Source organism: Hemicordylus capensis, chromosome 1 (assembly GCF_027244095.1).
Source record: "Hemicordylus capensis ecotype Gifberg chromosome 1, rHemCap1.1.pri, whole genome shotgun sequence".
Lineage (NCBI taxonomy): Eukaryota > Metazoa > Chordata > Lepidosauria > Squamata > Cordylidae > Hemicordylus > Hemicordylus capensis.
Genome location: NC_069657.1, coordinates 57,664,313 through 57,688,939, shown reverse-complemented (window position 1 = coordinate 57,688,939; position 24,627 = coordinate 57,664,313). Strand labels below are relative to the sequence as shown.

Genomic DNA, 24,627 nt, shown 5'->3' with positions numbered 1-24,627 from the left:
AGATGGTGGTGGTGGCGGCGGCGGTAGCAGCGAACTAGAGGTCAGGCCTGCCACCGGGCAGGGAGGAGTAGTGGCAGTGGGCAGGGAGCCTAGCTGCTGAGGGGGAACGAACTGTGTGTGTGTGAGAGGGGGACAAAATGGAGCTGAAGAGGGGGAGCGACACGGAGAACTAGGGGCACAGATGCTCTGCGCCAGGTCAGCTAGTTCCTCCTTTGTTTAGCATATGTACTTGAATGTACGTTCCATGACTTCAGTCATACAGTACTTATTTCTAGGAAAGTGTGCTTAGGACTGCAACTTAAGTTACTCTTAATTTTTCTCTAACCTTTAAATTTCAATGTAAGCCTGTATTTTTTTTCCTTATTGGCCCCAGTCCAGCTTTAGTAATGATTTGTTGCATGTCATTACCAGTCCTGGTTAGGAATATGCTTCCATGTCAAATGTACTGCACTTGATCTTAGCTAAAAGGCTGAGAAGTGCATGTATAACCGCCTTCCTGTGTTAGGTGATTGTCTGCAGTGCTTCCTAGATTCAAAACCATGTTCACTTCATGGCTAAGAAGTAATCATAGTTAAATTGTAGCCAAAATGCATTTTTGCTGTCCTTAGTATGCATCATTTTTCATGTTGCTTGATGAATGATACACTGTCTGCATTTTCTTCCCACAGACAAAAGCAGTTGGTTTGCTTGATGCTGATGTATATGGACCTTCCATTCCAAAAATGATGAATTTGAAAGGAAGTCCAGAAGTGACACCAAGTAAGTTTGGACGTTATCACTCTTTTTCAAATATGACTGAGGGAAGGGACTACAATTCTATAAGCAGACTGTACAATTCAGTGATGATTTGGGGCAGTTAGACCACAGTAATACAACTCTTCCTATTCCTTCATTCAACTCTTCCTATTCCTTCATTCAACTCTTCCTATTCCTTCATTCCCTCTTCCTATTCCTTCATAAATATCATGACCCAGACACCTTGCAAGGACCTAGATGCTGGGTCAGAAAGGCCAGAAGCACTGGATCGGGGCTTTGACACTGAGCCAGCAATCCGTGAGCCGGGATCCTTGTGACTGTAGCCCCTGAGCCGTATACCACCAAGAGGCCAGCATCTTTGCCACTTGGCACCAGTATTCCCTCTAACAGAGAATTCCAGATGTTGTTTACTACAACACCCAGCATCTCCAGCTCCTATGGCCTTTGGCTGGGAGTTGTAGTCAACAACATCTGGGATTCCCTGTTAGAGGGAACAGTGCTTGTCACCTCAAGTTCCACCAAGCCACAGCAGATAGTGTGCTTAGCAAGACATAATAGAACGGTGACTGTCACTTAAATTTCTCAATTCTCAAGTGGATGGAGTGGATTTCTCAAGTGGATGGAGCTTAGGAAGGCACTGTGTGAGTATGCAAGAGCTCATTTAACTTGATCCAATGGTCCCTAGATATTACCTTCTCCCTGAGACTTATTAAAGGTTCTGTCCATTATTTGATTGCCCTTGATTCCTAGTTTTGGTTCTTTCTCAGCCTTTGAGTAGATGCATAGTCTTTTAGCCTTTGCTCTCACTGTTTGCTTTGGACCACTGTTGGACGTGCTTTCTGTGAACTCCATTATGGGTTCAGCCTCACCAGGACTGGATAATGAATAGGGGATAATATACTTCCTCAGCATGAAGTGCAAATCCATGGCTAGATACTTGGTGATCTAATGGCATGAGGATGTCCAGTGTAAGAAATATGCATCCTTTCTGCTGCTTCTTTCTGGACAGGCATGGAGAAGGAAGGGACTTGTGATTCTCTACCAGAGCTGAGTGCTGCAAAGAAGGTTAAACTTGGGGTGTCTGTCCACAGAGTCAAGGGCAATGGGGTAGCTTGGGCTAGTGCAAATTAAGCAATGTGGATGAGCTAGCCAATTCCCAGAATGTAGCAATGATCAGAACAGATGTTTGTTGGCTCAGTCCCTTGTAAATGTGTTGTATTGACTAATTGTTTCTTAAAAGCAATTACATTTTAGGTGAAATTTTCCTGTAAGACTAATTGGAGAATTGGTTAAATAAGTTAGGGCCATTTCCATCCACTTCTCCAATTTGACGGATCAGATGCATTACAGCTGAATTTGCATGTTTCAAAATACTTGGAGAACTGTGCCACTTCATTATGCATGCTGAGTCTCATATTTGAATGTGTTCCTAAATCCTTGTAAAATTAGTATGTTGGGTGAAAGATTGTTTTGAATCTTTTTCCTGACACACTAGTTTTCCATATGCATACAGTTTACTTCTTACTTAAGGGAAGATTCAAACACAAACTTCATGATCTGTATTCTTGAGTGCTACATTCCCAAGAGCTCTTTGCATTGTGAAAGCAGTTTGCTTTCCAGACTTGAGCATGAGACTTGATATCTGTTTTGATACATTGAAGTAATATTGTACAGGAGTAGCAGTCTGTATGCATTTCATACTCCTTCATGCAGATGGCTATATGGAAATTGCACATCCTGCAACATTAAAAAAATGAAAATGTGGACATTCTCATGTAATACTCTTATTTTCTTTGCAAAATTAACAGCTTGAGGGGCTACTTCTTATTAGGGATGTGCATGGAACTGGGTGGGGGGAGGCTCAAAGGCGTGAGGGATGCGGCTTTAAGAGCGGGGGAGGGTGCACTTACACCTCCCGCTGCTCTTCCCCCGCTGGTGCTCTGGTTTTCCAAAGTCCATGGGGTGGCAGCGTACCTCCTTGCCACCCCGTTTACCCCTGCTGTCTGGAACTAAGCGGTATCCCATCCCCGCCGTGTGCGTGCCTGTGCGCAACATGTGCCTGCCCCTGCTGGCGCGCCACATACTTCTGCTTAGTTCTGGCAAACAGGGCAGCAGGGAGGTGGAAGGGAAATAGTTCACTGGCATTTCATGATCCAGTGTATGTATTTATGTACATATGCATATGAGGCAAGATGTATGTGCTTTCCACTCAGGTGTTTAATTTCTGGTGTTTTACCAGGGATAAGTACTAGAAAACAGGCAGTGTCTGCTAAGTGGGGACAGTTGGAATGTATGAAATGACATGTTTGCTGTAATTAAATACATAGTGCAATACATGAGAATCTTTTTAAAATTTATTTTAGAAATCTAAAACACACACATATAAATGGAAAACTTAAACTTATGTGGGGGTGTGAGAATCTGCTGTCCTTAAGTAGAAATAATATTTGATTACTACCATGTTCATGTCTGAGTGTGTGTTTTTTAAGGCAGGGTTTTAGATCACCTCTTAATCTCCTGCTTCCTACAATATGTTACTTAAATTGACAACCCATACCGTGTGTGCAGCTGTCATGTAATAAGGGTGCAGTATATGCAACAATACTTGCTCCCCTGAATGGCAAGTAATATTGTATGTCATGACTGTCATTTGTGCTCCTTGGATGAGACATCATGAAAAAGTGAAGAGGTGGATAACTATTTGAGGGGTGAAAAATCTTAACTAATATTTCAGCTCTGCAAACAGCTGTTGTTCTCCATGCAGTGGATTCCTAACCTTCTGTGCAAACTTGGAAGAAATACTTGTCTGCCACAGTCTTATTTTTAAGTTCATGTGGAGGAGTAACTGCTCAGTCACCATGCACTGGAATATAATTTTGGAATAAAGAAGTTTATAGTTCTCATCATGAATTTTTGAAAAGTTACATTTCAAATGTAACTTTTAACCCTATGGCAGTTGCAGTATTTTATATTTGTTGGCTTTTAAGTAGTTCGGCTGCAATCCAGACTGGATTTCTTACCCATGGAAAAGAACTGGCTCTGGAGCCAAAGTTCTTTTTAGTGTTCAGTGCTGTGGTTCCATCTGCGGAAAAGACAATTCACGATTGAAACTTAATAGTGGTTTGTCTCTTTTGCGGTGGGAGACTGCTAAGGAAGAAATATGAAATGAAGTGCTAGCTTCTGGTCACTGTTCTCTCCTTTGTTACCAGAACTGCTCTGAGGTGCTTGGCTAGACTCTTCAACTATGCTTTTGGCTTGTATTGGGGAAATTAGTTTGGCTTGGGGAGCAGTTCAGTTCCAGTATCAATCTGAGGAAGTTTTGGGATATTGGAAAGAACAAGGAGGCAGAAATACAGTTCAAAGTTTTATTAAAGGTAAAAATGGGAATACAGACAGCAAAAAGCGTTAGATTAGGCAATGCAATAAATCTTGGCTAGTATTCTAACTGGAAATGATTTATCTGAAGTCAATCAGTTTGGCTCAGGATCTACACAAGAGCCTGGCAAGGCTTGCCATGAAAAGTGCTTGGAAGGTGGGAAAGGGAGGCAGAGAAAGGAGAGAGAAATAGCGAGGAGGCTTTAGAAGGGCCAGAGGTTAGTTTTACCCAATCCTTCCCAGGTAAGTTGGCGTGTTCGTTGCACGTTGGCAGGGAGGCCTCCTCATGAATAAGTAGAGAAGCGGGAAGAAGAGTGAGGAGCAAAGGGCTACAACTCACATGTCTGAGAGGCTGCCAGATAGTGTAATCCAAAGAGACTCTGAGGCCATGTGGCTTGGACCAGGGCAGATATACTCAAAATCATGCTCTGAGACTTGAATTGAGTCAAACATGGGGACTTTCCTTCCCTGTAGGGCAAGGAATTCCGAGAGAGATAGAGATAGAGATCCATTCCTAGCTGGACTGAGTGATCTTGAATGGATCTCGTCCCACAGAAGACAAGGATGAAGCTATGCAAATGTGCTGTGCTTAATGAATAGAGGTAGGCTCAGTCACTTATCTCAAGACTGGGCTGGCTTAAATCAGATGTAACAAGATTACATGTTGCTAGTTTCTGTGAGCCACTTCTCCACCAATTCCTTGCCAGCCAAGCTGTTAATTCATAATGAGTTGGGAAATGTACCGTATATCTGTACTATTCCTGGAAGGAGTGTTTCATACTGTTATCTCTTCTAGATGAGGAAATTCCTACCTGATTGATATACTCTTCTGAAAAGGGGGTCTGCACACAGGGTTGTGCCTCTCTGCAAAAGAAAGGGGCGGGGGCATCTGGTTTCAGACAGATTGTTAATTTGACATTGAGGCACAAGCGACCAGCTGTGGATCCTGCCAGACTCAGGAAGGATGAAAAGTTCAATGATCATGAGCCCATGATCCAGTGCTGCTTAGACATCTGATACAGGGGTGCATTGCAGCGCTACCCCAAAATATAGCTGGCTGGCAATATCTTTATGCATATTGTGTATTTTTGGAACGAAGGTTTAAGACTTCCTTTTAATATAAAGAATAAGAAATGTATGGAATTGTGCCATTGCTGTGGACATCTTACTCTACAAACTATTACAATTTCCGTTGGGCTTAACATTGCAGCAAACTTCAGAATGGAGAGGTGGGAACATGCAAGGGACCTGAATGGGCCAAAGTTGTCGGCACATGTAGGGGGTTGGATGTTTATTAAATATTCAAAACACCCTTACAAATCATGGCCAGCCCATCCATTAAGTGCACTAGGTGGTCACCTAGGGCACCAGGCAGGGAAGGGCACTGACAGTCTAGGTCATGTGCCATCTGGTGAGCTATCTCCTAGGGATGTGCACGAACCTGTTCGGAGGCTCTTTTATGAGCCTCCGAACAGGTTTGAACACTGGGGCGTTGGAAGTGGGTGTGTGTGTGTGTGTCACTTTAAGGGTGGGGAGGGTGCACTTACCCCTCCCCCTGCTTTCCCCCCGCCAGCACTTGGTGTCGGCAAAAGCCTTCGGGGCAGCAGTGTATCTCCCTGCCGCCTCTTCCCACTCTTTGGCCAGAAGTACCGGGTGTGCAGGCACATGCGCAACGTGCACACACGCGCCCAGTACTTCCAGCCACTTTCGGCCGAATAAGGGAAAGGGGCGGCAGGGAACTACACTGCTGCCCTGAAGGCTTTTACCAACACCAAGTGCCTGCGGGGGAAAAGCAGGGGGAGGGGTGTGCACCCTCCCCCACCCTTAAAGTGAGACCCCCCCACCCCCTTGAGCCACCCCTGCCTGGTTCCGTGCACATCACTACTGTCTCCTGCCCAACTGACAACTTCTCTCCTTGCCACCTTCACCTGCTGCTACTGCCACTGCCAACTGCTTCTGAGCAGCTGACCTGCCATGGCACATTATAATAAGGCAATGTAATTATAACACACTGGCTGCCCAGAAGCAGACCAGAAGCTGGCAGTGGTAGGAGCAGTGTACAAGGGGTGTGCATGGAACCACCGAACTGCAGTCCGGCACTGGGGTTGGGGTTGCTTTAAGAGCAGGGGGAGGGTTTACTTAATCCTCCCGCCGCTTTCCCCCTCTGGCGCCTGTAGTTCCTGTAGTAATTGGGGTGGCAGGATACCTCCCTGCCGCCCCTTACCCCGTTTCACTTCTTAAGGCTCCCAGAAGTCTTCTGCACACGCACACGTCATGGGGACGTGAAGCACACGCACACTGTACGCGCGTGCAGAAGACTTCTGGGAGCCTTGAGAAGTGAAACGGGGGAAAGGGCGGCAGGGAGGTATCCTGCCACCCCAATTACTACAGGAACTACGGGCACCAGAGGGGGAAAGTGGTGGGAGGGGTAAGTAAACCCTCCCCCCGCTCTTAAAGCAACCCCCCACCCGAATCGCCTGAACTGCCCAGGTCCGGACCGGTCCGGAGGACTTTAGAATGGCCTCCGGACCGGTCCGGACACATCACCACAGTGGACAAAGGCAGCAGAGCGGTGAGGACAGCAAGTGGGCATGGGGGTGTGTGTGATGGGACCTGTCCACATGGTTAACCCGCAGTGGGAAGTGTCTGCCCATGCAGACGAAGGGGGCGGGGCACGAAAACCAGTATTCACCCTGGCACCAGCAATCCTTGGACCGACCCTGCTACAGATGTTCCCTGAATTTCCCTTTTTGTGAATAAATGACTGTAATTAGTGCAGAAAAAGCAGCAATTGCAGCACAATGAGATTTGGGTCTGCAATGCTACACAGTCACACATTGATAAATCCCATAAAATCAATGACATTAAAGTACATGCAAGGATGCACAAGTTTACAGTCTCTGCTTAAAACACTTGAACATTTGAAAAAAATTGTCATGGTAATAAATGACCTAGATAAACTGTAACTTTATCAAGAAATGCTGAAAATGTTTCAGTCCATGAGTTAACAAATGTGCTGTCTTGAGGCCCTTGCTTCGATCCACTTTCTGTCCTCCTAGTATAGTGCAAAACCATCAACCCAAGAGTACAACAATTAGCTCCCCCTTAGAGCTGATGGGCAGAGGAAGATTGTTGATGTGGTGTTCCGTGTTCTTGTTGCCCCTGAAAAATGTAGTATTGGTGTGGTACACTTGTGCAGGCTGCTAAGTGTGAAAAAGGAAAAGTATAAGATTTCTCAAGCAGTGTTCCCTCTCTCTCTCTCCCCCCCCCCCATATGTTTGCAGAATGAGTTTTGTTCTGGGTGGTAGAATCAAGGTGTACGCACATGCATTCAGAGTGGGGCCTTCCTGATTCAACCTGAGTGGGATCTAAAATTAACTGAGCAGACATCAGAAAATGTGTGAGCGTGCGCACATGCACACGCCTTAGAGGGAACCGTGTTCTCAAGGTTGATTTGTTATTGTTGTAATGCCTTATGAGTCAGATTTCTTTTTCCCCTCAAGTCGAGCGCTTGATGAGGCACTTTACAGTAGTGGCAAAATATGAAAAAGAAGTGCTTGGGATGGGATGTCTTACAGTTATAGGAATGTGAAAAGCCATATTTGAAGGTTTGATGACGCAGCATTTTGTTGAGGCTCTTCTTAAGGAAGTTTCATTTGACTTTAATTTGTCTGAAAACCAGTTGTTGCATGTTTTAAAATCCAGCCCCGGGTTCATAGGATTTATTGACTGAAAGTCTGGTTTATAGGATCCCCCCCCCCTCAATCTTTGAGGACAGGAGCTTTTGCTCATACTGGATCAGTAGGAATCAGTGACATTCGTTGCCCCCTCAAGTTTAAGTACCTGAGCAGAAATATTTAAATTCTTGCATATAAGAATGGGGCAGAAGGCTTGAAAGTACAACTGCCCAGGGCTGTTAGTTGGAACAGTCCCTTAACTATGGGTAACCATTATTTCTGAACACCCAAACCATGGCTATAATTTATTTATTTTATGGATTTATATACTCATGTCTCTCTAGGTGTTTTACATCCATGATTAAACAGCAGGGCTATGAGTTAACCGCAAAACAGGATGTGAAATCAGGGTTTGAAGTGGATATGCGACCTGTGGTTTAATGCTTATTTTTATTTATTAAAAATATTTATATTCCACCCCTCCTATGTAATTCTGCTCTGATACAATAAAAGTCAGTTAAAACTAGACCTATTTAAAAGTACAAGTTAAAAACCCACTAGAAAATTTAAAAGGCCTCTCTAAAAAGGTAGATCTCTGAATGTTTCTTAAAAATAAAAATGTTACAACTGCATCAAGGTGGGCCTAGGAGCTCCTGATGCTGCATCTTGCTGATGTTAAGAAGGTGTAGACATGATCAGAAATATGGATGGTCTGCCCCATGTAAGACTTGTTCATTGTTTTTAGAACTGCACAAGAAAAACTCTGATTATGGTTTCCTTCTACTTCAGTCTTTCTGCAAAGTGACAAACAAGTCTCACTGGTGTCTCTCTATACATACCTCTGGGGCTAGGACATAGATCAACAGGCTAAACCATGGTTTTGCTGTTTATTTGTGACCATAGTCAGAGTTAAGGTTTTATACCAATCATAGTTAAACATTGTGTTTTGTAATGAAATAATGGAAGCACCTTTTAAAAGGTGTATAATTTGTTAATGCTGCTTGTTCCTGCTGCTCTTTCTTCTTCTTTTTATTTCTCCTGGGTGTGCCTTGGAATGTGTGTCCCGGCACCCAGCCTGAGTGGGGCGAGGGGGAGGATAAGAGAGTGGGGGGAGGGCAAGAGAGAGTGGGGGAGGGGAAGGGCAGGAGAGAGAAGCAGGGGAAGGGGAGGGAGGGCAAGAGAGAGTGGGGCAGGGGGGTAGGGGAAGGGCAGGAGAGAGTGGGGCAAGGGGGAGGGCAGGAGAGAAGAGCAGGAAGGAGGTCAGGAGAGACTGGGGCAGGGGGAGGGAGGGCAGGAGAGATTGGGGCAGGAGGGTGAGAGAGGGGGAGGGAGGGCAAAACAGAGTGGGGTGGGAGGGAGGGGAGGGGGCAAGAGAGTGGGGTGGGTGGGGGGGAAGAGGGGCAAGAGTGTGGGGCAGAAGGGAGGGAGGGGGAGGGAGAGTGGGGCAGGAGGGAGGGGGGAACAGCCAGCCCCAAAGAGTGCACAGATGCTCTGTGCGGGTTGGCTAGTATATGGTAAATTTAAATTTTAGTACATTTGAATCTGAGAAAGATCTTATGCTTCTCTTGGGTGTGATGGTGTGTTTTAATTATTAAACTGAATTATTACTGAAGTGTTAAAAATTTGTTGAGAACAATAACAGTTAAAATCTGATGATTATATTCAGAATTTCTTCTTAAAAATAAATAAATTGTAAACCATTTCTCCAGCATATTCTGGTGTAAGAAGTAGTTCATTCAGCTAATTTCAGCGGCAGAATTCTGCATGCAAAACACACCCACACACAAATTCTTCAAAAATATATAATAGGTTTATTAACTGCTCTGGAATTATTTTATTGATGGGCAATATATAAGTTCCTAATAGAAAATTAATTATAGCTGACTGGTTCTCCACAAGCACTCACAGATGATCATGTTTCCCCCCCCCTTAAAATATTTTTATTCTTAATTTCCTTTCTAGAAAACTTAATGAGACCTCTTGTGAACTATGGAATTGCATGGTAAGCAATGTGTATGTTTAAATTGACCTATTTTATATTTTGTTCCTTATGTCATGTTTGAAAGTTGAATAAATCTGTATTTTGTTGTTCCTCTAGTATGTCTATGGGTTTCTTGGTAGAAGAGACTTCACCAATAGTTTGGAGAGGACTCATGGTAATGTCAGCCATTGAGAAACTGTTGAGAAAGGTAAGGAATTATGATGTTGCTTTTTCAGAGACTGACTTTGTGAGTGCACTATTAAGCAACAGTAAAGTAAAAACACTTGGTTTCAACCGCTGGTTATAACAGTAACTATGTAAGATTTTAAAATGATACAACAAACAAGAAGATCTTCACTTACACATTATTACATCTTTAATGCAGTGAATTTGTCCTAATTTGTAATTCAGCAAATCTTAGCTTCAATTGATGCAAATGCAGCTACTTCCTTGGAGACAAATGTTTCATTGCCCTCCAAAAGAAACAGACTAACTTTCTGAGCTGTAGGTAAACAGTCTATTGTAGCAGATTAGTAATCTCATTCTGAATTTTCCCATAGACAGTTGCCTAACTAGCAGAGAAATAGTCTTTTGTGAACAGTAACCAACATCCAAATTAACCCTGTGCTAAGTGTTTTCTGTTGCACAAGTGGGGAGCAACTACACAATTTCCGGCAGCCTTTTCTTCCCTCTGCTGCTTCCTGTGCCTCTTGAACCTGTGTGCCTGAGAGTTCAGAGACATAGTGTTGGAGGCACAAGAGGCTGCAGAGAAAAGGATGGGATTACTGAAAATCAGGCGCCCTTTGCATAATACAACCCCCCTGATGCATCAGTGGAGGGTTAGTCTGGATGGCGGCCATTATTTACATAAATGTATGTTGCACTTCAGTCCTGAGCTAAACATTTACAGCAGACATGGGTGTGCTGCCAAAAACAGCAGCCCCTCATCTTATTCTCCCTACTTATTTTCTTAACTAATAACATTCTGTGATGCAAAACCTGCAATGTGATGGCATGCTTCAAGTTTCTCCAGCCCCACAAGCAGCAATCAGTCAAATGAAGTGCAAAGAAACTCTTTTTATAGAATCATACAATTTTAAGCAGCCTTAGAGGCCTTCTAGTTCAACCTGCTGCTCAGTGCTGGAAACCATTACAGGATCCCTGACAAATAGTTGTCTAGCCTGTGTTTGGAAATTTAGAGAGAAGTACTACCCAAGGCTGACTGTTCTGCAATCAACAGCTGTTACTGTTTGGAAATTCTTCCTGTCTACCTTAAATCTCCTTCCTGGTAACTCCAACCCATTGGCTCTAGTTCTGCTCTCTCCTTCTGCACAACAGCCCATCAGATATTTGAAGACTGCTTATCTCTCTTTAGCCTTCTCTTCTCTAGACTAAACATAACCAAACTGGTCATTGTAGGTATCCAGACCTTTCACCATCTTTGTTGCCTTCCTCTATACTCATTCCATGTGTAAATCTGCCACGCTTAGCCAGACGCAGCCAGAAGCATAAGGAGAATAACAAACTTCTATGGGAATAAATTGTCCAAACCAGACCATCAATCCGAAATTCAACAAGGTCCAAAGCGAAATTCAGAGGCAAGGTCAGTCAGTCCAAGGTCTAAACACTTTCAAGGAAAAACACAGGAACGCAGCCAAGTAGCATGGAAGAAACTGTTGTTGCTATCAGCAGGGAAGTTCTGTTACAGGCGTCTTAAATAGCCTGAGCCCCACCCCCCCTGGTGCTGTCAATTAAGAGTTGCTGAGTCAGCAGCTTTGCCTGTTTTACGCATGCGAGTTTTTAGCTCTTGTTGTCTTTTGGATCTGCGCCTCTCCACAGCTGGGATTGGTTGCGCCTCCTCCACAAGAGCTGCCTCACCCGGCTGTAATTCTTCTTCTATTCCCTGTACTGCAGACCCACTAGCCTTAGCAAGCTCTGGTCCTTGCTCACCCTCATCTGCTGTTTACTCTGTCTCAATCTCCAACTCCTCCTCAGAGTCTTCCAGCATGCCCATGACATTCCAATTTATCAGTGTAGCCCTTCTAAAGAGTAGTACCTGGCAACTAGACATGTTGTCCAAGTGATGTCTGACCAGCAGAGGTGTACCTAGGTAATTTTGGAGCCTGGATCTAAAGGCCTTTGGAGACCCCCCCCTTCAAATTAATCATCATGCTCCGCCGGGCAACCACACCACCTGGGAGAGACTAAAGAGGATTGGGGGGGGGGCAAGCGGCTGTGGAGGGCTTGAACTTTGGCCCCGAAGTCCAGGGGTAAGAGCGCCTCTGCTGACCAGTACAGAATGCAATGGAACTATTACTTCACATGATCTGGACACTGTGTTGCTGGCTCATGTTCCACTTGTTGTCTACTAAGACCTTTTCGCATGTACTGCTATAAGCCACATCTCCCCCATCTTGTATTTGTGCATTTTTATTTTTCTTATCTAAATTCAGGACTTAAATTTGTCTCTGTTGAACTTCATCTCATTAGTTTTGTCTCTGTTCAAGCCTAGTTTGAATCCTGATTCTGTCTTTTAAGGGGCTAGCTATTCTCCCTGCCCAGCTTGTGATGGCAGTGTTGCATGTTATACATAGTGATACGTAGATTTTATGAAGGGGAGAAATGCAAGACTTCTGTTTTTGGCAACAGTTTCATGTCTACTGTAATGGCAAATTCCAGCCTAAATTTCTTCCATACACCTGAAAGTAAGATTTTCCTCCAGTCCTTGCTGCTTGTAGTTCAATATTGCTTGTTAATATAAAAGTGTGCATAATCCTTGATAGCAGCCACTTAGTACAATCAATAAGGCACCTGCTGTACTGGAGAAAGTATGTGTGTGTATAAAGAAATTGTTTTCAACAGAGTAGTAGTGATTCTTCTTATACCAGTGACTACAATTGCCTGTGATATCCTTTTCATGCCTTTTTCTTATGAGGTAGGTCATTACACTTCCACAAAATGTCATGGTGCTGACGTTGACACCTTCTTTATGAATAGACTAGGCCTTGGAAAACCAAGGGGATATATACATACATACGTGTGTGTGTGTGTGTGTGTGTGTGTGTGTGTGTGTGTGTGTAATGTTGATAATGGTATATACTGAGTTGGTCGTTACCTAGCAACCAAAGATGCTGTTGTACTCTAGCAGACAGAGAACCCGAAAAGAAATGCAGTCCCTTGGCACAGGGGCTATTAATGATTTTCCCTGACAATGAAATTTCTCTTGTGACTGCAGAAAGCTTTACCAAGGACTTTCCTCCAGCCAGGCATTGCACTTCTTTGTATGAACTAAGTATCCCTTAATCTTGCATCGGAACATATTGAACATATTTCAGGGAAGCAGAAAGCTTGCAGATCCTGGGAAAAACTAGTATAATCCGTAGTAGAAAGAGCACTTAATAATTGCACTACTTTATCTGTGTAATTGTAATACATTGAAGGAGTTATATGCTTACAATTAGCTGCAGTTTAATTAATTAGTTAATTAATAACCGGGCATTTGAGGTCTAAAGATTTCGGCATCCCATGCATTGCTTATTTAATATTATGCAATACTTTATATTGTATTCCAGAGATGGCTATTTCATTGTAATCTTACTTAATCTAGCCCTGCATTTTGTCACTAGTTTGTATAGGTTCATGAGGGTGTTTAAATAAAAACAACAACAAACCCAAAACTTAAGAGGGTTTATAGCTTTAAAAGAATTTTTAAAAAAATACTTATGCTTTAACCTCTTAATAGTACCTTTTGGTTTATAGCAGATCTGGACGAAATAGTTCGTTTTCCTCCTCCATTTCCAGCTACATATAAGCAGCCTAAATTGTCGTCTTAATCTTGGTTTATGATATGATATATATTGAGTTTAAGGGGCTCCCAGACATTGAGGCAAGGATATAAAATATTAAATGAAGATCTCAAGATAATTAAGTCAGCCAGATCTAATATTCCTAATGCATTTTATTGCATCCAGTAGACGAGGTTCATAGACTTCCACATAAAACCAAGCAATATTGTGAAATGGTCTTTATCACCTGTTTTAGAATATAAACTCTACAGTGATGTGACATAGCAAACTATGAGGTGTATCAAGTAACTGTTTGTTTCTCTTCTTAGAATTAGGTGCTGCAGATATCCTCAAGGCACATTGCTGCAAATATAATTATTTTTGTATTATATTAAAAACAACAAACTATATTTCTGGAATCAAAGGGAGTATAGATAAAGATTCTGCTTGGGAAAAATCTACTACACTGAAACTTCATTCTGCTACCAGAAAAGGTATTGTAGGGCAAGGTAGTTGAATAGAGAAACCTAATTCTATAGCACAGTCCATTGAAATCAGTGATATCCTTTCTATTTAGGATTATGGCAGATATGTCTTTTAGCATAAGAGGTTGGGGAAACTTGGGTTGAAACAGATCTTTTGGAGCAACAGACCAATTAACTATGAATGCCACAACTATGGCTGTTAAAGCTTAAGCAACAGAAATACAATAACTGTCACTGTTGCAGCTTAAGAGTTCCATTGCTCATTATCAAACTAAGAGGGAAAATGATATGCAAGGCTGGTACACTTTGAGTGAGTGAGACTTTGCCATATCGGGGGGGGGGGGGGGAGTGAGATCAAGAGGCTTAGCTCTCTTTCTCTAAAATATTTCCTAAGCATCCATGTCAAAAGATTTCCATGTGAAATATTTCCTGGGCATCCCTGGTGAAATGAGCAAAGAGGCACTCATCAAGTGGTGATTCTCTTTATTTAGCAGGGGGAAGAGCAACTGGCCCAATCCATCCCCAGTACATCATCCCTCCATTGGCTGTTGCTGGTGTCTGTCTTATGTTTCTTTTTGGAATTTGGGACAGGGAGCCATTTTATTTATATCTCTGTAAACCGCTTTGGGAACTTTTGTTGAAAAGCGGTATACAAATATTGATAGCATTCGTAGTATATTCGTGGCTGGTGACCAACAGTCTTTGGGACATTCAGTGATAATTGATATTGCTTGGACTTTGCTCTTTTTTCCACTATTTGGGGATCGAGCTCACAACAATGGATCCTTAATAAAATGTTGCACCATATCACTGGTGTGCAATTGTTACCTTAGCCTGTGGTTGAACATGGTGAAAAAACAAAAGTTAGAACAGAGACAGGAGTGCCTGCTATAACCTAGGTCCTATTTCATATGCAACTTCTGCTGTGTGGAGTTGGGAGAACTGGTGTTCAGTCCCAGCTCCTTTTCAAAGGGTTTTCCCCTCAGAAACACAAAGCTGTGAAATGGCTGGCGAGAAAACAAAGAGTGTTACACACCTTGCCCCCTCAAAAACAGAAGGGCTTGTGACTGTCTTGAGGCAGTTTTCTTCAAGCCGATAAACTTGCTGCTGGTTTTGTCCAAGCACCCACTACCATAGTTCCATAACCCCCACCTACCTGCTTATTTGTCAACTGTCTGAGATTGCAAACATTCCTTCCCATTGACAAACATGGGAGCAGTTGGGGAAAGATTTGTCCTCTTAGGAGGTGGTTCCTTTTGATCACCAGATATGCCTAAAATTAACAGAATTAAAGTTTCATGATCAGCAGATCATACTCTTTAGTTATGTTTTCTTAAGATGTGCCAAAGTATAAGATCAACAATACAAGAGATTAGTAAGTTCTTCACATGAAACAGCAGGTGAATTTGATTCAGATATTTTAGAACTTCTGTGACAACTCCCCCCTGCCTTCACCAGCACGTGCATGAGGATAGCATTTGCTAAGCTAACATTACAATGTCGGTATTAGGAGATTTTTAATGGGACCTTGGCTTGTCATCAGTGGAAATAAGTGCCAGAATTTAAGCTTTGTTTTTGCTAACAGAGACATTTGATAGCATGGAATTGCAGTGTAGTGACAAACTTCTGATTTGATTTTATGCAATATATAGTTCACTACCAAGGTTTTTCAGGCAAAAAATTAAGTATCATCCCTCCTGTGTGTGCTTAACAAGTGAAAAATATTACAGTAGCTTTACAGAAAGCTAAAGACATTAATGTGTCACAAAATATTTAAAGAATGGATTTATCTTCTTGCTTCTTGAGCTATGAGGAAGCATAATCTCCTGTATAGGACTGTGGATGATATCATGATAGTTATGTTTCAGAATGTGTTGCTTTTACCATCAGTAACTTCCAGATCAAAGATAATTTTAAAGGAAGCTTGCAGGAGAGAGAAGAGGAGAGACAACATCTGCTCCTAGGTAGACCCCAGGGTGAGAAACTGGGTGCCTGCCTGTTTGCTTCTCCTGCTGCCCCCTGTCTGTTATCTGCCCCCCCAGGATTGGCTGCTGTGCTGAGGTGAGGCCTTGCAGGACTGGGGCCTGGGGAGGAGGGTGACTTGGCAGTTTCCTGGATTCCATGTGGCTAGAGCTGCCTGCTCAGGGCTATATAGGATTATGCCAGTTGTGGCAGGGTTGCCACTGAAGGGGCGACACCAAAGGGGGTCTCCCCTTTGGGGGAGCCACTTCGGGGGACAGCGAGCGCGAGGGCCAGGCCTGCTGGCCCACGTATTTGTATGGGGGGGGGAGCATTTAATAGTGGGGCTTCTGTTTTAATTTGTCCTGGGTGAGATTGTCCTAAAATGTGTCTGGGCTTACCTGGAGATGGGGAGACGGGGTGTGTCCACTGATTGTGGGGCGACCATTCCGGTGGTGGTGGGGAACAGAAGAAGTAACGTTGGCAGGTCAACCAATCCAATAAGATTTCATGAAGCCTTGGAGGGATTTAGTGTTGGCTCTGCTGGTGATCCTGTTGATGCCCTGGTGGAGAATTGGAACAGCAAACTCACCAGGGCAGTAGACATGATTGCTCCTAAGCATTTTCTCTGGCCCACTGCAAAACTGGCCCCTTGGTATATGGAAGAACTACGGGGGCTGAAGCAGCGAGGTAGACGATGGGAGCGCAAGTGGAGAAAGACTCGGCTTGAATCCGACATATTGCAACATAGAGCTCATTTGAAGACCGTATCGCTCAGGCAATACGTGCGGCAATAAAGCTATACTTTTCTACCCATATTGCATCTGCAAGTTCACGTCCGGTGGAGTTGTCCAGGGTTGTGAGAGGGCTAGTATGTGTCCTTCCTCCCTCGAATCAGAATCTGGAACCCTTGGTTACCCACTGTGATGTGTTTAATGAATTCTTTGTGGAAAAAATCTCTCGTATTCAGGCCGACTTAGACATCGTCTCCACAATTACTTCAGTGTTTGATGTAGAGGTGTCCAGCGACTCTTCTTGTGTGGTTAGGTTGGATCAGTTCCTGTTTGTGACTCCTGGGGATGTGGACAAGCTGATTAGAATGGTGCGGCCTACCACCTGCTCTCTTGACCCTTGCCTGACATGGCTTATACTATCTGGCAGGGCGGTTATTGTAGAAGGCCTGGTAGAGATTATAAATGTGACTCTGAGGGAAGATAGGATGCCTCCTATTCTTAAGGAGGCAATTATTAGATCGCTTCTGAAGAAGCTTACCTTGGATCCCTCAGAGCTGAGTAACTACAGGGTGGTCTCCAGCCTTCCGTGGTTGGGCAAGGTAATTGAGAGGGTGGTGGCCTCCCAGCTCCAGACAGTCTTGGAGAAAACTGATTATCTAGACAAGGTGTAATCAGTATGTTGATGACACCCAAATCTATTTCTCAATGTCAGCATCATCGGGAGAGGGCATAACCTCCCTAAATGCCTTCCTGGAGTCGGTAATGGGCTGGATGAGGGATAACAAACTGAGACTGAAACTCGGGAGACAGTTTTGATCTGCCTGTTCTGGATGGGGTCACACTTCCCCAGAAGGAACAGGTATGCAGTCTGGGGGTGCTTCTGGATCCAAGTCTCTCCATGGTGTCCCAGGTGGAGGCAGTGGCCAGAGGTGCCTTCTATCAGCTTCGGCTGATACACCAGCTGCGTCCGTTTCTTGCGATAGATGACCTCAAAACAGTGGTACATCTGCTGGTAACCTCCAGACTGGATTGCTGTAATGCGCTCTATGTGGGGCTGCCCATGTATGTAGTCCGGAAACTACAGTTGGTTCAGAATGTGGCAGCCAGGCTGGTCTCTGGGTCATCTAGGAGAGACCATATTACTCCTGTATTGAAGGAGTTACACTTGCTGCCGATATGTTTCTGGGCAAAATACAAGGTGTTAGTTATAACCTATAAAGCCCTAAGCAGCTTGGGCCCCTGGGTATTTAAGAAAATGTCTTCTTGGTTATGAACCCCACTGCCCATTGAGATCATCAGGAGAGGTCCGTCTGCATTTGCCACAGGCTTATCTGGTGGCTACTCATGGATGGGCCTTCTCCGTTGCTGCCCCGAGGGTTTGGAATGCGCTCCCTAGTTAAATAAGAGCCTCCTCATCTCTGACAATTTTTAAAAAGTCTTTAAAGACGCATCTGTTCACCCAGGCTTTTAACTGATATTGTTTTGATTGTTTTTAATGTTGTTCTAGAATATTATTTTAAATTTTTTTAAATTATGTTTTAAATTTCTTGTTTTTGTTCTTAACTAATGTTTTAATGTTGTTTTTATCTTCTTGTAAACCGCCCAGAGACGTAAGTTTTGGGTGGTATAAAAATATGTTAAATAAATAAATAAAGCAAGCAAGCAAGCAAGCAAGCAAGCAAGGATAAATTGCTGGAGAAGATTTGGGTCAGTTTGGATGCAATATGGCATTGGGTCCAAGCTTCCCAGTTGTGTGCTCCCTCCCTCTCTGCCTGCCTGCCTGCCTGCCTTTGCATATGGCGCTTCCTTTCCTGATCCTTTTGTCTGAACAAATCACAGTGTGGTGTTACATCTGAATTGGCAAATTGTTTGAGGGTGTTTTTTTTTTTTTTTTGCACTTGTCCTTTAAATTGTGTTTTAGTTCCAGTTCTGATTTGGAAGTCAAGGGCAAGCCACACTTTGTTTATTAAGATGTTGTCACATTGTGATTTGCCTAAATAAATAACCATTTGGCCAGCAGTTGGAATATGCAAAGAAATGAGGGAGCACACAACCATGGTTTGGCCAGCCCTTGGATATCATTGGCGTACAGCTCTTTACATACTACATGTTGACTCGTCTATATTATTATTTCTCCTGGGTGTGCCTTCGAATGTGCGTCCCGGCGCCCAGCTGATTGGCTGAGCGACGGAGGCGCCTGATTGGCTAAGGCGAACCCAGGAAAATTGGCTGGCCAGGCACTGGCCGCTGAGGCAAGGCAGTGGGCCTGGCACCGCAGCAGTAGTGGGCCAGGCCGCGACGGTGGCAGTAGTGAGCCAGGCCGTGGCAGTGGGAGAATTGGCTGGCTGGGCAGCTGTGGAGGTGAGACAAGGCAGCAGGCCAGGCCATGGCGGTGGCAGCAGACCAGGCCGCGGCTGCGGGAGAATTGGCTGGCCAGGCAGCTGTAGAGGTGAGACGAGGTGGTGGCGGGCCAGGCTGTGGCAGTGGGTCTGGCCCGGCCGCTGAGGCGAAGAGGCGGCAGTGGGCCCGGATGCAAGGCGGTGGGAGGCCTGGCCATGGCAGCGGCACTCAGCCCAGCCGGAGACTGGGGCAGGGGGGAGAGAGGTAGCTGGCCCGAAAGAGCGCACAGATGCTCTGTGCGGGGGGTCGGCTTGTACATAACTAATTGTTTCATCCTTCAGATGACTGTTATTACTGGAAAAGCCATTCCTTTTTGTAACCCTTAAAGTGATAACTGTGCAGAATGTGTTTTTGCATAACATTCCTAAGCACATGCACATTTCAAACTTTTTAAAGATTAAGATTGCATGGCCTCATAAAAAATGTGTCACTTAAAATATTTATTGGAATGTTTATTGTGAATGCCGAGAATTTTGATTTTTAATTTGTGACATATACATAATGATTGATTAGCGCAATTTACACAGAAGCTTCAGTGATGTTCCTGAATGTGAGGAAATACACAGAACCACATTGCAATTAATTACATTGTTCATCACAATAAATGTCATTCTTTTTTTTTTAAAGATGAATGCTGTGCTTAAGCAAAGTGCAATTATATTTTCAGCATCTGAAATGTTTCACAATACTATACACACTGAAGTAGCGAGCATTTTAGCGTTTTCCACACATGCACAGTGGCTGACAGATGGTGAGTGTTAACAGGTATAATTTTGTAACCACTGCTCACTTGTTTGTTTGCAAGAGGGAATTCCTTTTACTGTAATGTTTTGTTAATGTGAGCTGATTTATTCGTACACAAAGAAATATTTGCATATAGACACATTTCTTAAAACTGATCAGGAGGATTAGGGCTAATAGTCCATGATGTGGTAGAATGTTTTATGAACACGACTTGCATGGCAATTTCAGTTCCTGTCTGAAATAGTCTATTTGCCCACATTTTGCATAGCCAAAAACTATACTAAACAGAATGTGATGGGCTTGTTGCAAAATGCAGCAAAAGGGCTGGTAATGCACAATGCTGTCTCTTGTAATAGGACACAAAGAAGCAAGCCACAACTGCAGTACTGAGGTGCAAAAACACATGCACACACCCTGAGCAGATGTAAAGTCCCAACAAACCCCAAGCATTAGTCAGATCAGGGATGCTACATCATCTACCAACTAAGGGGCCACATCAGTATTTTTCATTTAGAGACATTTGAATGTCCTTGATTCAGAAATAGGGGCACCTTAAAGAAATAGCAAAGGTGGAACAGTTAATACTTACAGCAAATATGAAAGACCTCTTGAAAAGCTGCTACTGGCTATTGAAATTATGAGATAGAACCTTAGAATACGAAAATCTGGTTCAGATGATATTCCCCCCACTTTCTGGCCCATACAATTAAAATCGGAATGTACCATGAGTATAGAAATCCTTGGGTCTTCTCGCACATCCTGATGCCCTCTCAATGTGTTTCTTAGCATCTACATACACTATAACTACCAATTTAAACTAATGTTATACTAAAATTAAGCTAGTGTTTGGGCTGTGTGCAGAACACTGATTCAGATGAGCCCTTCCCCCCCCCACACACATGATAAAGAACATGCTAGACATTGCAGCAACATGTAAGGACTTAGATGCTCATGGGACATTCCCATTTTAATCAAATTGACCAATTCAGGGCAGGGAGAAATGTTGCTCAAACTGGCCCAATAAATGGGATCTGATAAGTGTCGCCCTAAGATAAAGTTGTTATTAACTTTAGCATTGATGGTATCTCGCTCCTCTACAATTAAAGAGGATTTATGACTTTCCAGGACATCTTTGCTGGAGATGCCAACCTATGCTGCAGGGATGTTTTGATCATGTCAGAAATGTAGGGATTTTTGTCAGGATATTCTGGATAATATTAAGGATATAACTGGCTGTGTATCTCTTCATATTTCCAGGACTGTACTGTTTGAACATTTGAAGGGGTTGATCCTGAAAGAGGGCTTAGAACTGGTGATGGATGTTGACTGTAGTTAGGATATACATATTGACATCGGGGAAATACTCAGACTCCATCTGTGTTGGACTGGTTCACACAAATTTAGACTAATAGCGTTCATTACTTGTGTATTACTGAAGAGCAGAAGAAAGTATATTGACTATGGATATGCATGAACCGGTCCGCAGGCCATGTTGGAGGCCTGCGAACCGGTTCACATACTGCTTGGTCCAGGGTCCGATACTGGGGTGTGTGTGTGTTGCTTTAAGGGCGAGGGGGTTGTACTTACTCCTCCCATCACTTTCCCCCCTCCGGCACTCCATTTTTAAGTAAAATCTTCGGGGCGGCAGCGTTCCTCCCTGCCGCCCCTGCCCCCTTGTCGACTGCAAAACATGGAAGTAACGTCTGCACATGTGCAGCATGTGTGATGACAGTGGCGCGCACATGCGCAGATAATACTTCCGCATTTTGCAGTCAACAAGGGGGCAGGGGCGGCAGGGAGGAATGTTGCCGCCCCGAAGATTTTACTTTGAAATGGAGCACTGGTGGTGGGGGGGAGCGGTGGGAAGGGTAAGTACAACCCCCCCTGCCCTTAAAGCGACACCCCCCCGGCATCAGACCGTGCCTCCATGGTCCGTGCACATCCCTAATATTGACAGTTTAACTGAAAGATGGATTTTATTTTAACTATTGGAATAACCATTTTTCAGGGTGTTTTATAGCCATACTTGTTGACTGACATCTTGACTAATTGTGTGGAGGTGCTGCGTGTAAAACACCTCAGCAATATTTAGGTAATGCAGAATTGTGATGTACATGGCGGCGTGGGGGGAGTGTTTATTCCCCCCCACACACACACACACCCCTGAGTAGGTCCCTGAAGTTTTCACAGCCATCAGAGACTTACTTCTAAGTTGCAGGGAGCACTTCAAGGACAGGGAAGATCAGCAAAAATTGCTCTGCGCAGCGCAATTCTGCATTACTAAGTGCAGAGGCACTTTTTGCACTGCACATCTGCACTGTTAGTGAGGGCATTAGCCACTGGATTTACAGTCATACACATTGTATCCTTTTTGTTGTACACCACCCAGATTTGTGCCAAAACTAGGTTTGGGGCGGTATATAAATATGTTAAATAAATAATTAAGTTATTCAACAAATGGTACAACTTTTATTTGTTGTAAATGCAAGGGAAAATGAGCCATTTTTGCTGATTGCCATTCCACACACGCATACTTCACTGTTCTGAAGGCTGCCCAAACCCTTTGCAGTACAGGTGAAACTTGGAAAATTAGAATATCGTGCAAAAGTCCATTAATTTTAGTAATGCAAATTAAAAGGTGAAACTGATATATGAGACAGACGCATTACATGCAAAGCGAGATAAGTCAAGCCTTAATTTGTTATAATTGTGATGATCATGGGGTACAGCTCATGAAAACCCCAAATCCACAATCCCAGAAAATTAGAATATTACATGGAACCAAGAAGACAAGGATTGTAGAATAGAACAATATTGGACCTCCGAAAAGTATACAGTGTACTGTGCTTGATTGGCCAGCAAACTCGCCTGACCTGACCCCATAGAGAATCTATGGGGCATTGCCAAGAGGATGAGAGACATGAGACCAAACAATGCAGAAGAGCTGAAGGCCGCTAATGAAGCATCCTGGTCTTCCATAACACCTCATCAGTGCCACAGGCTGATAGCATCCATGCCACGCCGCATTGAGACAGTAATTGCTGCAAAAGGGGCCCAAACCAAGTACTGAATACATATGCATGCTTATACTTTTCGGAGGTCCAATATTGTTCTATTCTACAATCCTTGTCTTCTTGGTTCCATGTAATATTCTAATTTTCTGGGATTGTGGATTTGGGGTTTTCATGAGCTGTATGCCATGATCATCACAATTATAACAAATTAAGGTTTGACTTATCTCGCTTTGCATGTAATGCGTCTGTCTCATATATCAGTTTCACCTTTTAATTTGCATTATTAAAATTAATGGACTTTTGCACGATATTCTAATTTTCCGAGTTTCACCTGTAGATTGTCAGGGGTGCAAGGGGATACAAAGGGGGTTGCAAACATGGTTCTCACTTTTGAATTTTTTTATTTGTTAACAGCCACAACTTTATATTTTGCAATTTTTTAAAAAGGTGCAGCAGAGGATAGGGTCTGAAGAGATTCTGTGGCAATGTAAGGAAGAGAAAATGTCAACAATAAATCTGTTACTAGAAGTGGAGGAAGTTTGAGGGCATTTTTTTTTGGCTGAATTGCTCAAAACTGTTGCCACACAGGTGCCACTTCATCTAATTTGGATTTCCACAGAGCAGCCCCTTTTTAACTGAGTTGAAGGTAATACGTTCAGCAATTTTTTAAACCTCATAGATGATAGGCAGTTGCTAACTCAAGACAAAATGTTCAGACATTGTTGAACTTCTGGTTTTATCTATCACAATCTTCACTGATTTTTTTTAATTGAATGTCAGAATATTCAATAAAAGTATAACTATCCTCTAAAGAGACATCACTTTCTTAAGACTACTATCTTTTTATGACTAATCTATCTCTGTCATCCGTAACTAATTAGATGAACCCTTGGAATACTTTTTGACGTTTCAAAGCTCCTATGTCTGGTCTGTTGAAAAGAATTCACTGCTTATCTTTTTAGGATTAATGGAAGAAATTTATATCCTATTGCTTGCAATTCTTGTAGGCATTCTTAATATGAACTACACGCTTTTTATATTACAAGCTTTTTATATTACAAGCTTTTTATATTTAAAAATATGAATTACAAGCTTTTTATATTTACCTACTGAATCAGTACTCTATATCATTTTACATTTTCAGATAAATCTCCTTTATTTCTATTTTTCAAATGGAGAAAAATGTGGTACACTATTCTGAGTGTATGGCATTTGATGTGAATGAATGTTAACAAGATTCACTCAAGGAGAAGAAATATGGATTTAGCTAGATTACTGGTCATACTAATTTGTTACTTGCTTCTTCCCAGACAAGATCTACAGATGATAATGGTTGTATCCAAAGAAAGTTAATAATGACTAAAGTTCCATTCATTTAAATGAGGCTAAGTCTGAAATCTTATTGATTTCAGTAGTGCTTACTCATGACTAGCTTCCTTTGTATACAACCCACTGTAATCATTTTAAGTTTTTCCCATTTAGGCTGAGTTCAGATGTATAGGATAATCACAGTTTTAGCTGGCCGAGATTGGAACTGCAGTATGCCTGAACGCGTGAAACTGCGGTTACAGGACGAAAGCTACCTCCATTTTGCCTTGCCAAATTGCATTTGGAACCTTGGGTTTTCTCTAAGATTTGCCGCCAAAAACTGCAGCCTGATTGATTGATTGATTGATGTATATACTGCCCTACCAAAAATGGCTCAGAGCGGTTTTGC

General features: G+C 43.2%; 1 protein-coding gene across 9 annotated transcripts in view; it reads left to right on the top strand.

Annotated features, from left to right (window-relative positions):
* The window catches only part of NUBPL (NUBP iron-sulfur cluster assembly factor, mitochondrial), a 105,017-nt gene that overhangs the window by 43,634 nt on the left and 36,756 nt on the right, over positions 1-24,627 (top strand). For 6 of the 9 annotated variants that reach the window (XM_053283581.1, XM_053283580.1, XM_053283579.1 and 3 more), the window contains 3 exons: positions 669-759; positions 9,771-9,810; positions 9,907-9,997. In XM_053283581.1, coding sequence (XP_053139556.1) covers positions 669-759; positions 9,771-9,810; positions 9,907-9,997 — 222 coding nt within the window. Of the gene's footprint in view, positions 1-668; positions 760-9,770; positions 9,811-9,906; positions 9,998-13,907; positions 14,069-15,949; positions 16,121-19,779; positions 19,904-23,357; positions 23,557-24,627 lie in introns of those variants that run through there. The other 3 variants (XM_053283586.1, XM_053283585.1, XM_053283588.1) reach the window with 2 other exon arrangements.